This window comes from Aspergillus flavus, chromosome 3 (genome assembly GCF_009017415.1).
Source record: "Aspergillus flavus chromosome 3, complete sequence".
In the NCBI taxonomy this organism is placed as follows: Eukaryota; Fungi; Ascomycota; class Eurotiomycetes; order Eurotiales; family Aspergillaceae; genus Aspergillus; species Aspergillus flavus.
Window position 1 is genome coordinate 2,485,187 of NC_092407.1, and position 13,650 is coordinate 2,498,836.

General features: G+C 46.3%; 4 protein-coding genes across 4 annotated transcripts; 3 read left to right on the forward strand and 1 right to left on the reverse strand.

Annotated features, from left to right (window-relative positions):
* Positions 1-2,120: 2,120 nt before the first annotated feature.
* Positions 2,121-2,789, forward strand: F9C07_5069 (uncharacterized protein; the record flags this gene model as incomplete). The annotated part of the gene is made up of 1 exon (XM_041285348.2): positions 2,121-2,789. One exon carries the CDS (start codon positions 2,121-2,123, stop codon positions 2,787-2,789), a length of 669 nt encoding a protein of 222 aa, XP_041144673.2.
* Positions 2,790-4,217: 1,428 nt separating this feature from the next.
* Positions 4,218-4,630, forward strand: F9C07_5070 (uncharacterized protein; the record flags this gene model as incomplete). The annotated part of the gene is made up of 2 exons (XM_071511302.1): positions 4,218-4,349; positions 4,604-4,630. 2 exons carry the CDS (start codon positions 4,218-4,220, stop codon positions 4,628-4,630), a joined length of 159 nt encoding a protein of 52 aa, XP_071365050.1.
* Positions 4,631-6,253: 1,623 nt separating this feature from the next.
* On the forward strand, positions 6,254-9,570 carry F9C07_2230935 (mediator of RNA polymerase II transcription subunit 5; the record flags this gene model as incomplete). The annotated part of the gene is made up of 6 exons (XM_041290959.1): positions 6,254-6,869; positions 6,932-7,179; positions 7,230-7,292; positions 7,360-7,860; positions 7,911-8,442; positions 8,489-9,570. The coding sequence occupies 6 exons, from the start codon at positions 6,254-6,256 to the stop codon at positions 9,568-9,570; spliced, it is 3,042 nt and encodes a 1,013-aa protein (XP_041144674.1).
* Positions 9,571-9,775: 205 nt separating this feature from the next.
* F9C07_5072 (uncharacterized protein) lies at positions 9,776-10,019 on the reverse strand (the record flags this gene model as incomplete). The annotated part of the gene is made up of 2 exons (XM_071511303.1): positions 9,776-9,793; positions 9,858-10,019. 2 exons carry the CDS (start codon positions 10,017-10,019, stop codon positions 9,776-9,778), a joined length of 180 nt encoding a protein of 59 aa, XP_071365051.1.
* Positions 10,020-13,650: the final 3,631 nt, after the last annotated feature.

Here is a 13,650-nt window from a genome sequence, read left to right on the forward strand (position 1 = left end):
TTCCTCCTTTACAAGTTTCATACAGGAGAATATGTACAGTATATACATGCAAGACAACCCTAAGGCAGGGTCTGATTGTATGTAGACCCTGTATCATATCCTGTACAACCTCGTAGCTCTGCTGCTAGCAGCATGAACTATAAAGTGGTTGTTACACAGCATTGTTCTATATAAATACAAAGCATTGACCTCAACTATTACTAGTAGTAGACAAGGAGGTGAGAAGTAGGAAGAGTAGGAGTGCATGTCACCGTATTGTCACAATCACGAGGAGACAATTATTGATGTAAATTGCAACCATGGTACAGTATGGGGTTCACTAGGGGAGAAAGATTTCTACAGATGTCTGGAGTGGATCTGATTCGGCGATCGTGTATCTCACTCTTGATGGGACGTCCCCTCTTTTTTTTTTTTTTTTCTTTTCTTTTTTTACCCTCTTCTTTCCGATTGACGTTAAGGGAATCGTGAGTAGGTCATCCCGCTTTTCAATCTTGTAAAGCGTCAGACCGATCTGCAAGATTAAACTAAATTAGACATACGTAAGATAAAAAATGAAAACAAACATGCATAGAAAGTGATATTGTCCACTTAATTCATGTAATTTTAATCTCGAATCATAGGATGGATACAAGGATCAAAGGAAACTTCAGGACAAACAATATAGATTCCTTTCCTACTCCAGCTCTAAGCCACAACTCTAAGTATGAGAGGTATGCAGCTGCACGGATATCTCGAATCTGGGCTTATGGATGGATCCACTACTAGCAAGAAGAGGACACGCGATGACCAAGGCTTTTTTTTCGCCATCCGCTAAGGGACGGGGTAAGTACCCTCCTCCCTTTCCTGCATCGATCTGTATTGTAGCCTATTTTATTTTATTTTTTTGTTTTCTTATTTTTTGCTTTTCTTTTGCTTTCCAGGTGTATTTTTCAATTTCATTTTATTATCTCTCTTCCCCTTTCAATACTTTTTTTTAATGATTTTTTTTTCTCTCTCCCTTCCAGTCTGGTCTACTAGTTTCTAGGTAGAAATTTTCAAGTAAAAAAAGAAAAGAAAAAGAAAAAGTTTCTATTCTCTTTTCATTATTGATTACATGGCATCGCTAACCTATTGATTATAATGATAATAATTTGACCCTCGAAACTAAATAAGGTACCCCAACAGACGGAAATGTCCCGGACAGACCAGATCTGGTGGGATGGTGATTATTGGCAGGCACTTTATTACTGCACAATTAGCACTATTGGCTATTAAAAAACCACAAAAAATAGCCCAATATCCAGAAATATTATTTATATTTTTATTTGTTCCCAATCTATAGCCTACCAACCGTTTCCAAACTCTCCAATTTCTTCTACGGACCTGCCAACGTCTCCCAAGAGTTACTCCATCGGGCAGACCCGTTCTTGTTAGTCGCACCGAAATAATATACTACAAATCCACTTCAGTCCAGCTCCGCAGGCTGTCTCTTTTTTCTTACTCACTCGGCCGTTTCTTTTCTCCCCTTTCTTCTTGCCCTTCTTCAGCTTTTTTCCTTTTCTCAAAAAATTGATGTATGTCTCATGCGTCCCGTTTTATATTCTTCTCAGATGGGCCCTCCCTTCTCTAAAGAACTATATCTCCGTCGTTTGCCCATTGTACCTCTCCCCTCCCCCTCCTCGGTCTGTTCCATTGTCATAAGCCGTGTCTGGCTTGCGCGTATGTAGATGGACCTGGTCTAGCAGATGTCTATGAACGAACCTCGTCCTGGAAGAGGACTGGCATTTTCTATCAAAAACCTGTTCCAGTCCTCTCCATCTCCGTCTCCGTCTCGACGCAGGGTGTCTGTTTTGCTTCGTCGAGGCAGGAGTGTTTTTTCAAACAAGTAATTTCCCTCTCACCTGTTTCCCAACTCGGTCAAGCTCAATTGCTCTTGTTGTTGGAAATTGGCCCTTTCACATTGATAACATAAGTCTTGATCCGCCCCACGTACGAACACACGCTCGCGCACACACTCACGCACTAGAGGCTAGAGGGCTAGGCAAGATATTTTGAAATTAAGGGAAAACAAGGATAAGAGCTAAGATTGCGCTTCGAACAGGAACCCTGAAAATCAGTCGAGTCGTTCGTCCGGGACCCAAATGAATTCTTCGCCGCAATTCGATCCAACTGCGATGTTTGGACTTACTGGGACCTCCCCAGGGGCGAATGGTGATGGCTTCGATATCTTCGAATGGTACCCCCACTATCAAAATTGCCAGCGTTACTTCCTCGACCATGCGCAACACAGTACCACCGTTCAGGCACTTTCAGCATTCTTAAATATCCGCCTCCCGTACCAACGTCAACCGCACCCGGTGTTCAATTCTTCCACCGATCACACCCCAACTGCTAGTACCACAACTGCGTCAATTTCCAATTCAAATTCTCCCCCGTCTGTGTCTTTGATCCCATATATTCGTCGTCTTGTGGCTACGGGAATGGATTTCCCTGGCGTACTACATGGATTCTTCGGTGACGATTGGGGGTCTGGCGTTGGATTTCTGCATGAGCAAGAGCGTCGTAACTATCTTTTTGCCGCGAAGAGTGGCGGCTGGGCTTGTGTGAAAAAAGATTACGATATCTCCCCCCTAGAGACCATTCCTTTCTTGCGTCCTTTGCAAGGACCGTTGGATTCAGAGATCGAAGCGGCCGAGAGGAGCTGGAGTGAATGGCTTGCGATGGAAGATTGGATGGTTGGACCGCGTGCTCCCGACATCCTTCGCGACTCCTCTTCACATATGTCGCGACCCCGAAGTTCGCGAGGTTGACTTTGATAAGACCCTTTTTCTTCATTCATATCTATCTTTCCTTCCCTTTTTGGATATCCAGCGCAGAGCGATACTACGGAGTTCTATGGAATCATCGATATAGCGATTCTTTACATCACGAGATGACGACCATACGACCATAAAACTTTGAAGAGCGATAGGTTTCGTGGCCCTCCTGTGTAGGAGACAGGCCGGGACATTATGAATGCCACGGGAACAGAATGGTACTGTTCTAAGAAGTGAATAATAAAAATATATATGCATACACACACCGTCTAAAGTTTTGAGCTTTCTTCTTACTTATCCCTCAATCGTTATCTGAAATGGGATAGATACTTTACCATTTTTAAAGGTAGTGTCCGAAGGCCCCTTAATTACGCCAGGGGACGGCGTCTTCCGTTTTGGGCTGAATTCCGGCTACCTGGTCCTGGACCATTCTGTGGCATGACTACGGGAAATGGACCGAGTGGAAGTCCCCCGGATAAAGTTGGGTTGAACTCAAAAGGGAATGTCCGTATACAACCTGAACTTAACCACCCATTAACTACACGGTGGTGGGTTAAAGTTTGTGATGAGACCCCACTAGTTTGTGCTGGCCATAAGTGGCAGGTTAAGACTCCGCCAACTTGTTCATTCCTTGGTTTCTGGTGGGGAAGACATCAATTCGATCGTGTTTCAAGCTCACATAATCATTAGGGTTGGAAAACATGGGATGCAATGTGGCCGAGTCCAGCGTACTGCTTTCAGGGTGTAAATTTATATGCGACATAAATTTGATTGGCTGGCCCCCGATTATTGCCTTTCAAAGATTAAAGAGACCTCAGTCGTTCTCGGCACTGTTTTCTGGAGAGTTCGACGGTGACCAGAATGTGTTTGTGGCGGGCTGAATGGCGGAGTCTAACAATTAGTCTACGGGCCATTGAGCGTTCGTGGTCGGGGCTCACGGGAGGGATCCCAAACGCCTAACTTAGTCGGGAGTGTATCTCCAGGTACCCGGGATTTGATGGTTAATGCGGCACTACGGATCGCTTCCCTTTTAAGCAGCCTAGCAGTTAGTACTCCTGTCTCGGGAGGGCACTTCGGGTGTACTCTCTATACTTTCGTATACGGTACTGTATGATTGGACAAATCCAGTTGGTCTTAGGGACTTGGTCATTCGATCTGATGAAGTCCCGATTACAAATACGGAGTGATTATGCCTCCCCACTTGACCCACATAGTCAGTCAAGAATATTTTCAATCTGAATTGAGCTGGCCCGTTGAGTCGATTCTCACGAGCCAGACTCTGCAATCCTACGCTGTTGTTGGCTTCCTAAATGATGGGAACAGTATTTGTTTGGACCCGGCTTGCATCGTTTTCCAGAAATTTAGGTCCATGTTTACATCATAAAGTTCTAGAGTACTAAATATATATCGGACCCTCCTTATATGTACCTACTTCCTACTTACTGCCTCTCCGTCTCGGGTACTAACAAGTTTGATGATGAAGTGCTGGTTCTGGGCTATGATTCGTCGCGGGTGTTTGATCACTTCTACTTAGATGGACCAATTATTCAGATCGTACGGCAAGTCTCCAAGAACTTCACTCTACTCAAGTCGGTTTGACTACTAGAACCCCCTTTTCCCATCTACTCCTTTTTTCTTCTCCTTTAGCTATGTACCATACCACTGTAATGAAGCATGCCGTAGCTTCAGGGTACGACGTCGGGGCTTGCAAATACTAAACACAATTGTTCATAGCGATCTGTACTGTGCACTAATTCTACTGAATATAGTAGTACTACCCTATTGGCCGGCGTGATCAATTCCGTCAGGTAACCGCTCCACAAACGGAGCCATGAGATGAATACAAAATTATGGAGTACCCAAAAGTACATACATATGAGTCGCATGGTTCGGAGAATTAATTTCGTTGCGCGTCAGCTGACTGATCTATCGTTTCCAACGGCTACTTTATTCCAACATGGCAGCAATTTTGTATGTGGGCGAATGCCATGAGAAACATATATGCTACTGCATAGTAATTAGAGGCACCTTTAAGGGGTTATTCTAGAGGGTATGGTGAATACATAGTGTGTTTTAACCGTCTGAGGGCACGACGTAATGGCTGTGATATACTATGCCTATATTCGAGGTACATACCTACACTTGACATACAGTACATTTTGCCCGACCGACCTAGGGACTATACTTAATTTTGAATGCTGGATTTGTCTTTAATCCAAACAATCAGCCATTCAGGAGGACACCTGGAGTGCATAATCGGTACTATATTGCCGACTCGGACCTAATTGGCATGGCTATACGGAGTATAACGGCGTTGTTTGTGCCTTAGGACGACGGTGACAATTTCGCTACCAAAGAAAAGCCCTTCTACAGTACCCCCATTGCAAAAATATTCACCCACCTGCAAAACCCGTAAACCCCCTATCGACAACCACAGGGATATTTTCATTACGTCCCACATCTCAACCTGAGGATCGTTTGTTCATCGGGTGGAGAGATCGACAAGGAGATGAGACAGATACGCTACGGACACAAGATCTACTTGCCCTTTTTAGTTCTGAAGACCGCAATCTCATACCCGGACTTTCCTTCGTTATGGCTATTTTAGGAAGATCCACTTTTCTTCTCTGGCTCTAGGAGGAGTAAGCGGTATACCCTCCGACATTTACTTCTTCGAGCAAAACCGTGTGGTCGTTTCCATGGTCGGACCGATTTCTCAATCGGCTGTTGTGATTTTAGGATGTACCAGGTTGTGCGATCTCGGCCATAAGGCAAGTCTCTACGTGGGGTTCCGGTAAAACGGATATCGGCCGGGTTGCTTTACCTAAACCGGGCGCTGAATTGGTTCCGATGGTGAAATTAGATGCTTTGTGGAGGTTTTATTACTCGCTTCGTAAGGCTGTATTGGAGTTGTGTCACTGTAGTATTATTTCTGTTTTCCTACCGAGGTATAGTACCATTAATAACTTAGTGCTCCATAAGCCTATCTAGATTGCCAGGAAACACTGGCAGCGGAGGTAGAAACCTGCAATTGGCATTGTCTACTGTGTGGTGATGAGCTTCAAATACTACGAGAAAATGCTTGCACCAGGTGGTGATCTATGGGCAAGTACGTTGCGGTCCCGACTTGTACTCGACAGTATGATGCTGTCAAACCAAATTGACATGATGTCAAGTGTCAAAAAGTCATTATTGTGGCTGTTTAGCGCTTTACCGCAACAAGAATGTGGTCATGTGATTGATTACATAAGGTTAGGTCACGTGGATAACGCCTTTGACGTCTCCAAACAATACCCGTGTTTTGTTGATGCTTGAAGCTTCAGTATGCGACTTGAGCAAAATGCTTGAGCATTGGCACCAGGACTGTGGAGGTGGCTATATTTATTAAACCGGCGATTTTGTGTGTCTGATATGATCCGCCTGAGGTCTGCGAGGGAAGACAAAAAATTATCGGGAACATGACGTCCTCCGAACAATGGAGGGCATTCCTCCATCAGTGTCTCATGCGTCGGATAGATGCTGCCGAGTTCAAGAATTTATCGAAAATACTATTCCGGAGATGCCCTACCGCCGAGGGTACTCTCCTTGACGTATTGCTGGAAATACGTCTAGCAACCGGAATCAAATGGGATCCGCTTCTCCCCCTTTACATAGACTGTCTCTGCAAGATGGGCAAGGTTCAGACCTCTACAGTTCTGACGTCACTTTTGAAGTACTCATCTATTCATGACAAGCCGCAGTCTCCTAGCTCTGAGACTGTTCAGAGCAAAATGGCTTTGAAGTGCTATACCTTGATGACGGATATCAGAGTTATACAGGATGCTATGCTCTCCGTCTCCACCGGTAGCACCCCAAAGTCACTTGCCGAAGCTGTCGGCATTTTCTCAGCTATTATAGACTGGATCCAGGCTGTCGTGGCCTGGCATAATAACCATATAGACCCCAGTCAACAGACAGGCGGGTTGATGAGCTCCCCGGATGCAGTTTCCTTGTTCGAGTCGCTAGGAATCCTCCTTACGGCTCTGTCCGGGACTGGAAAGGGGATCGAAGTCCTCTCTAGTGACTCCCACGAAGGTATCCAAGTCTTCTTTTGTTTGTTCATTGTGTATGTGAGCGTATGTGCTGACGTCTAGTAGCGCTCAAGGTCAAATTGGGTCAGGCTCTTTCAGCTTATCTTCCGCTTTGTATGGAAGTTTCGCTCCCGCTTCGCAATAGATTGGACAGCTTACAGAAAGGATTCAATCTGTATGGGGAGCCGCCAAACAAGTCATTACAGTCTATGATGGACAATGTGAATGTGAATGCGCTTCAATTCGAGGCCTCTGTTATGGATGGGCCTGTCATAAATTCGAGAGCTGGTCTCTACATATATATAAATGCAATGGTATTTCCCATCACAAGTATCATCGTTTGCTCCCAATGCTGACTCTCTAGCTTGTGGGTCGTCCTTTGGTCGACGACAGCATGCTACTCAACTATCTCACTAATCGATATGGAGTAGGTGATGGAATGCGCTATTCCCTTGGACCTTTATCTTTTAGCTCAATGTATCTAACATCATTAGGGACACTATGATGTGCTGGTTGAAGAGGTTATAACTGCTACATTTGATGTTCTGTCGAACGCTTTGTATCGCAACGAATCCAGTCGAACGATGTTCCTGTTCCGTTCGTTCTTGGTAAACAAGCTTCCATCATTTTTCGCAGCCATGTTGGCGGCATCAATGGTCTCACTACCAATGGAGATGTGCATAAGCCATGCTCTGAGCCGGCTGGACCCAAATACGTTCCCATCTTTCTCCCAGATGTTCGCAATGCAAGGCAGTACCGTCCTGTCTGAGGTGCGACCGGAGTTCCTATTTGCCTGTGCCTCACATAAATTGATCCCTGAGTCCAGCATTGAGCGCTTGTTAGGTGAAAATCCTATGCAAACGCCCCCTGTTGGGTATAACAAAGACGACCTCGTGTCGCAGATTAATACCAACCAGGAACGTGCAGAGCAATTGGTCAGCGAACTTGAATCCACAGAAGGCAATGCGGGCGCTATTGTCGCAGCCATTACAGAGGTATGTTTCTTGAACTTGAGTTACCGAACACATAGTTAAAACAGGTACAGGTCATGCACAACCTCTGCAACCAGAAAGAGACAATGACTTTGAAAAGTATTTGCAATTCGCTTTCCAGGCGCCCTCAGGCTCTTGATGTAATTCTCTTATTCCGTAGCGCAAAGCAGGTACTGCAACCCCTTTGCGCTTTGTTGGATTCCTGGCACTGGGACGAGGATCAGGGAGAGAGCCAGCCTGTCTACGATGAGTTCGGTAGCATTCTGCTACTTGTACTAACCTTCAAATACCGATATGATCTACGGCCATATGATCTCGGAATCTCGAGCAACGACTCTTTTGTTCTGAAATTACTGGATTGCGGGTCTTCCAGCCAAAATTTGGATGATCTGAGCGAGAAGCAAAATAGAAACCTTGGTGCGTGGATTACAGCGCTTTTTATAGCTGAGGGAATCAGCGAAGAAACCATGTCATCCTGCAGCCCGCAAGAGTTTTATCTTCTTGTGACCACCTTATTCAATCAAAGCCTGACAGCGTGTGAAGCGGGGAAACTGGAGTTTGACACTCTGAAGGGAGGGTTTGAATGTAAGGCTTTTATTCTTAGTCTCCGAGGCAGCACTAACATTTATAGATCTGCTTGAGCCATTCCTGCTCCCATCACTAGTCGTCGCTTTGACCTGGCTGGGCAACCATATCTGGGAGACCGAGAGTGACCCCACAATTCCATTGAAGACGTTACAGTCTCTAGTCAATCCCAGCTCAATATCTGGAGATGCGAGAGAAATCCATAAGACGGTACTGAATATCACCGCGCGCTCGCTGGATGAGCAACTCAAGGATATCCGGTCGCGCCATCCGAACCGGGCGGATATCAAACCTATTCTGGATGTTCTTGAGCCCTGCTTGTCCTTCCAGCGGACAGGTAGTTGCCACCGGTCAGAGCTCGACAGCTGGACCACTCACTCACCTGGAGGCTTACTTGGTAGTATCCGAAGCACTTTTCAAGGGCTTGTACTTTGGAGCACAAGCCCCGGTGTGAGCATGGCTCCACATTCCTACACGCATCGGCAGCTTGTGGCTGGCATCCGAATGCTCGGTTCTGCACGCGTACTCACCGCTATTGTCGACGAGTTAAAGATGCAGACCGAAACAGGCAATGCTGACCTTGCCCTTGATATCGCAGTGACCATGATCTGCGCGCCATTAGCCGAGTCCTTTGCCATAGAACAGAGCAATTACCATCCCGTGGATCCCAACAAGGAACCTCTTCCACGATGCCCGGTTCTCACCCTTCGCGATGCGCTCAATTTGCAACATGAAAATGTACCCAAGCTATCGGAAAAGGATCCATTGCGCGCCGAGGTTATTGTACGTCTGTACCGTCGAGTAAACGCCCTGATGACACCGACGTCGCAGATGCCCAACCTGGACATGAGCAATATCATCCAGGATATGCAATTAGGGGTTGAAGATCACGGCCAGATGGACCTCGAGCCAGCAGGCGCAGGGCACGGCGTCGGAGATGATGACGCCGCTAATCTGAACCGCATGCTGGACAACGCCGCAGCGGCAGCGGCAGCCGGACTAGACAGCGGGATGGGACAGGGTATGGGTGGAGGGCTTGATACAAGCATTGACGATGTCTTGAATGCGGCCGACATGGCAGTTGGGAACCCAGAGTTCCTCGATCTCGACATGGAGGGCATGTTCTGATCAGACTACACTTGGATCCTAAAACTTGGACTGATATTCATAACAACATCATCTCGTACATATATCCCAACGCAGATTCGCTCGAACTCCTAATCCCATCAAAGACAACCTAGTGGCTCCTAGAGCTTGGTATTTAGACCCTGTATCCGTCTCGAAGGACGCCGTTGTATTAAGATTAAGATAGTATCCATTTGACGTGGGACATCTAGGCGTTGGTCTTGGGCTGTCATATCCAGTCGTATCAGCTTCCACTCAAGAGGGTTAGAGATAAGAAGGGAAGTACGAACACCCAGCTTCAAGGCCTTGCCAACGTTACCAAGCAATGACTTGGAGGCTTCCTGATAAAAGTTGTGCCCGGGGTCTTTGTGGGCATTTTTGCTGGGTACGCCGGCGGGCGCGGTGAGGGCCAGAGTGGACAGGGAAAGGACGATGGCAGCGGTGAGCTTCATTTTGGATTTAGCGTGATTAATATGATGTGTAGAGACTGGGCGGGGGGGGTTTGACGAGGTAGAATGGTGACGAGAGTACTTTATTATACTGTGGTGGCTAGAAGGAGGGCGATGTATCTAGGGCTCTCGCTGGAATGTGAGGGATTTTAGGATACTCTTTCTTGAAGTAGAGTAATTTGGCGTTTACATTCTCTATTTGTGAGTGTAGTTTTGTATCTAGATGGGTTTATGGTGGACATAAAATATAGTTGGTAAATGTATATATATATTATGTATGTAGACTGAATATCTGATCCGATGAACAGTATACGCAATAGATGTTGCTCGACAGTCCAACACTCGGAATCATACAATGCCAATAGTACGATGATCTCAAATTCGGAGTCTGCAAGTAATTCTCGTCCTTCCGCGCAAGCTGTCAACAGGTGACAATCCCTTTGACGCGATCAGGGGCCGAAGAATGCCAGAAGTTGCACCCCCTCGCGACAGGGTCGGAAGGGCAGGGAAGGAGTTTGATTTGTGGGATATTTTTGTCGCTCGGTATCTAGGAGACTCGTTGGTTTCGACCCTGCAGAGGTATGCTTGGAATTGTTTGTTGCGTCGGGATGTATGTGGTGGTTACGCATGTCTTCACCAGCTGAACTACTGTGGTGATTCTCTTGCGGTTCAATAGTTCGCGAGCGAGTCTCAAGGGGGAGTGCAGTAGTACTTTATTTATTAATCCAATATGCTCGGGTCAAAGTAAGACAACAAGCATAATTGGGGTTGTTAAGGGATGCATAAGTCTCGATTCTGATCGATCGAGATTGATTGAATCTTCAACTACAGGAATGTCTGCAAATGCATGCTGTAGTTACGCATGAAAAAGCCGATGCATAGTACTAAGTTTCTCTTCGTGCTCCTGCCTCTACCAGGGAAAAGAACATCCGCATCAGATCCGGAGAGGGGAAAAGTACTCCGGAGGGCGTACAGGGAAAGGAAAAGGAAAAAGAAAAGTGCCGAGTGTGATAGTGAGGTGCATAACCACAATCGTTCTATTTTAGTATCTGCATCGTTTTATCACACCGCACGTGAAGGGCCATACTTTCAGCCCTTTGCTGGCCCTTATTGGTCGACGCATTCAAGACTCTTTTATTTCCCCCCACAAGTAAGTCTGCAGATTCATGCCGTCTGTTTAGGTACATCCGTTTTCTGTCGTTTGGTTTGCTGACATTATTCTTTTCTTTTCTTTTCTTTTTTTGCCCCCCTGCTCGTGCCCCTGCCGAGGAATCTGCGGCTGACAGCTGTCATGCTGCATAATACCTCGTCTCTAAAGAGACCCAAAACCATCGAGTCAAACGGAATGGTTCATGTTTGCTCAGTTACACCGCTGCTTGCACATCTGGGGATGGATGCAGCTTCCCTTGCACACTCTTGTCTGGCAACGGAATATGCGGAGGGTTCTTGTTTGGGTAGGTTGATTCCGAGAGGGATTGCGTATATCCTATACTTCCAAAGTACACTTGGTTTTAAGACCACCCTTGTCATTTGTCTGGCCTTCGTTTTATTATTGTCACTTATTAATTTATTTGGAAAGTTTTTTCTTTCGCCTCATTTTGTTTTTTTTTCTCGCCCACTTGCCTAAATCTATGTACTACGGAGTATAGGAGGCGGATATAGACTTCCGATCAGCGTATGCGGTATGCACTTGTCATAGATAGGGATACATACAGATAGATCTTCAAAGTCAATAGGAGTAAACTTTAGCTGGGCGCCGGTAAAAACTAAAGAAGATAAACGAGAGAGAGAGAAAAAAAAATAAATAAAAGTAAAAATAAAAATAAAAAAATAAGCCAGAGAGGGGGTCGGGATATAGGAGAATAAAAACCCAATACAACCGCAACGTTCCCGTCCAGCCCGGCCTAGTATGATAGTTGGAGCGCGATATAGACGGGGGGGGAGCTGACTCGTCCCGCGAGCTTGATTCATTTGATTTACCTAGGTTGAATTATTATTTTTTTTTCTCGTCTAAGGCAGGTTGACGGAAGCCAACTTTTGCATGTGCTCAGGATCACAGCTCACCCCAATTAGGGGAAACGCGATCGCATTGTGATAATGTGTGACAGGATGTCATGGAACTACAGCGCCGTGAGGGGAATGCGACATCGAGAAACCCCATGTCGCTACCCTATCGTTTATACTGGGGATCGACCGTGCAAAAGTAAACGCAGAATGAGAGAGCTTATGTCGATCCAATCGGACTCTTCCCCCCTTCTTCTTCCCTATCACCGTAATTTTACTACGTAAGTGTGCTGCTGATGGGTGATCCTGGCGGGTCTCTTTCTCTTCCTTCGCTCGTGGGTGTGTCGGTGATCGGCGAGGCGATCGCGGTTTGTCGACACTACTGGTCACCTCTGTGGAAGGAAAACATATTAAATCATTCAAGGGCTGAATGCCCATCTTCGCTTATGCAGCATGACTAAGAGGAGAATCGTTAAGTACTTCGCTAACTTGCATACTATGTAGATAGTTTGGGGACCAGAAGAGCAACTTGCAGTAGTGTAGTAGGTCTAAGCAACTTGGCCCGCTAGGCGGAGGGAAAACTACAGATGCATGGAATTCGCCCTGTGGTCATCTGGGAGAAAACATGGTTCAAGTGTGACGGGGCGGAATATGCTTTCCTGAGTTTGCCATGAAACCAGAAATCAAAATTGATTGATTTTATTTTTACTTTTTTTTTTTTTTTGGCCTTCGTCTCTCCCTTTTCATGGTTGTATCGGGCAACGGGTTTCTTCAGCATGGGTTCGGTTTGACGGGTGCTCGTGCAGAATCCTCATAGGAGTTAGGGCTGTGGGTGAGCTGCACTCGAGTGGGGTGCACGAGGGCCATCTTCAAGGACATTCCTCAATCGGGTACGAGTATCATTGAATCCTGGTCTGCCGCTAGTCCCATTAGTGCAGTGATGATAAAGGAGTCGAGGGACCCACGGGGGGTTTTCTTTTGCCTGCATGTCGAGGGACTCGACCGAATCCCTCAATTTGACTAATTAGGTTAGGTGGGCGGCTATTCATTCTGTGTCGTTTCCATCTTTTGTATAATGGGGGTACGCTTCCTGGAAGGTATGTCGGAGGCAGCTTCGTATCACATGGTATTGTTAGTATGAGGGTCACTTAGCCATAGAGATATATATAGATATCAATATAGCTATGTCGACTCCATACTCGTGACGCGTAGGCCCTGGTCTAGGGTATATGACTAGATGGGGAATATTCCAGGAACAACCTAAGAACTTCCGTGGTGATAGATACATCGAGATCGAAACGTCCCGACAATACGGTGCCAGGTATAGTGCGAATCCTGTGGGTTGAATAGTGTATATTCCTTCGGGGGTCGATCCAATTGAACCATTGAAAATGGAACCGCAATATCGTAATTAGTGTCATGGTTGTATATCATCGCCTAAAGAAGGAGAACTATGGTCGCATCATCGTGGGACGGTTCAAATTGCACGGTCGCCTTCCAACGGGCTCGTCGGGAACGCCATATCGACGGGGCGGGTGGAGTGGGATGACTGAGCTCGAAACACGCCATCCATAGACATGGCATGACTGGGTCCTATGGATGGAGACGTAGGATAGGCATTCAGTATACT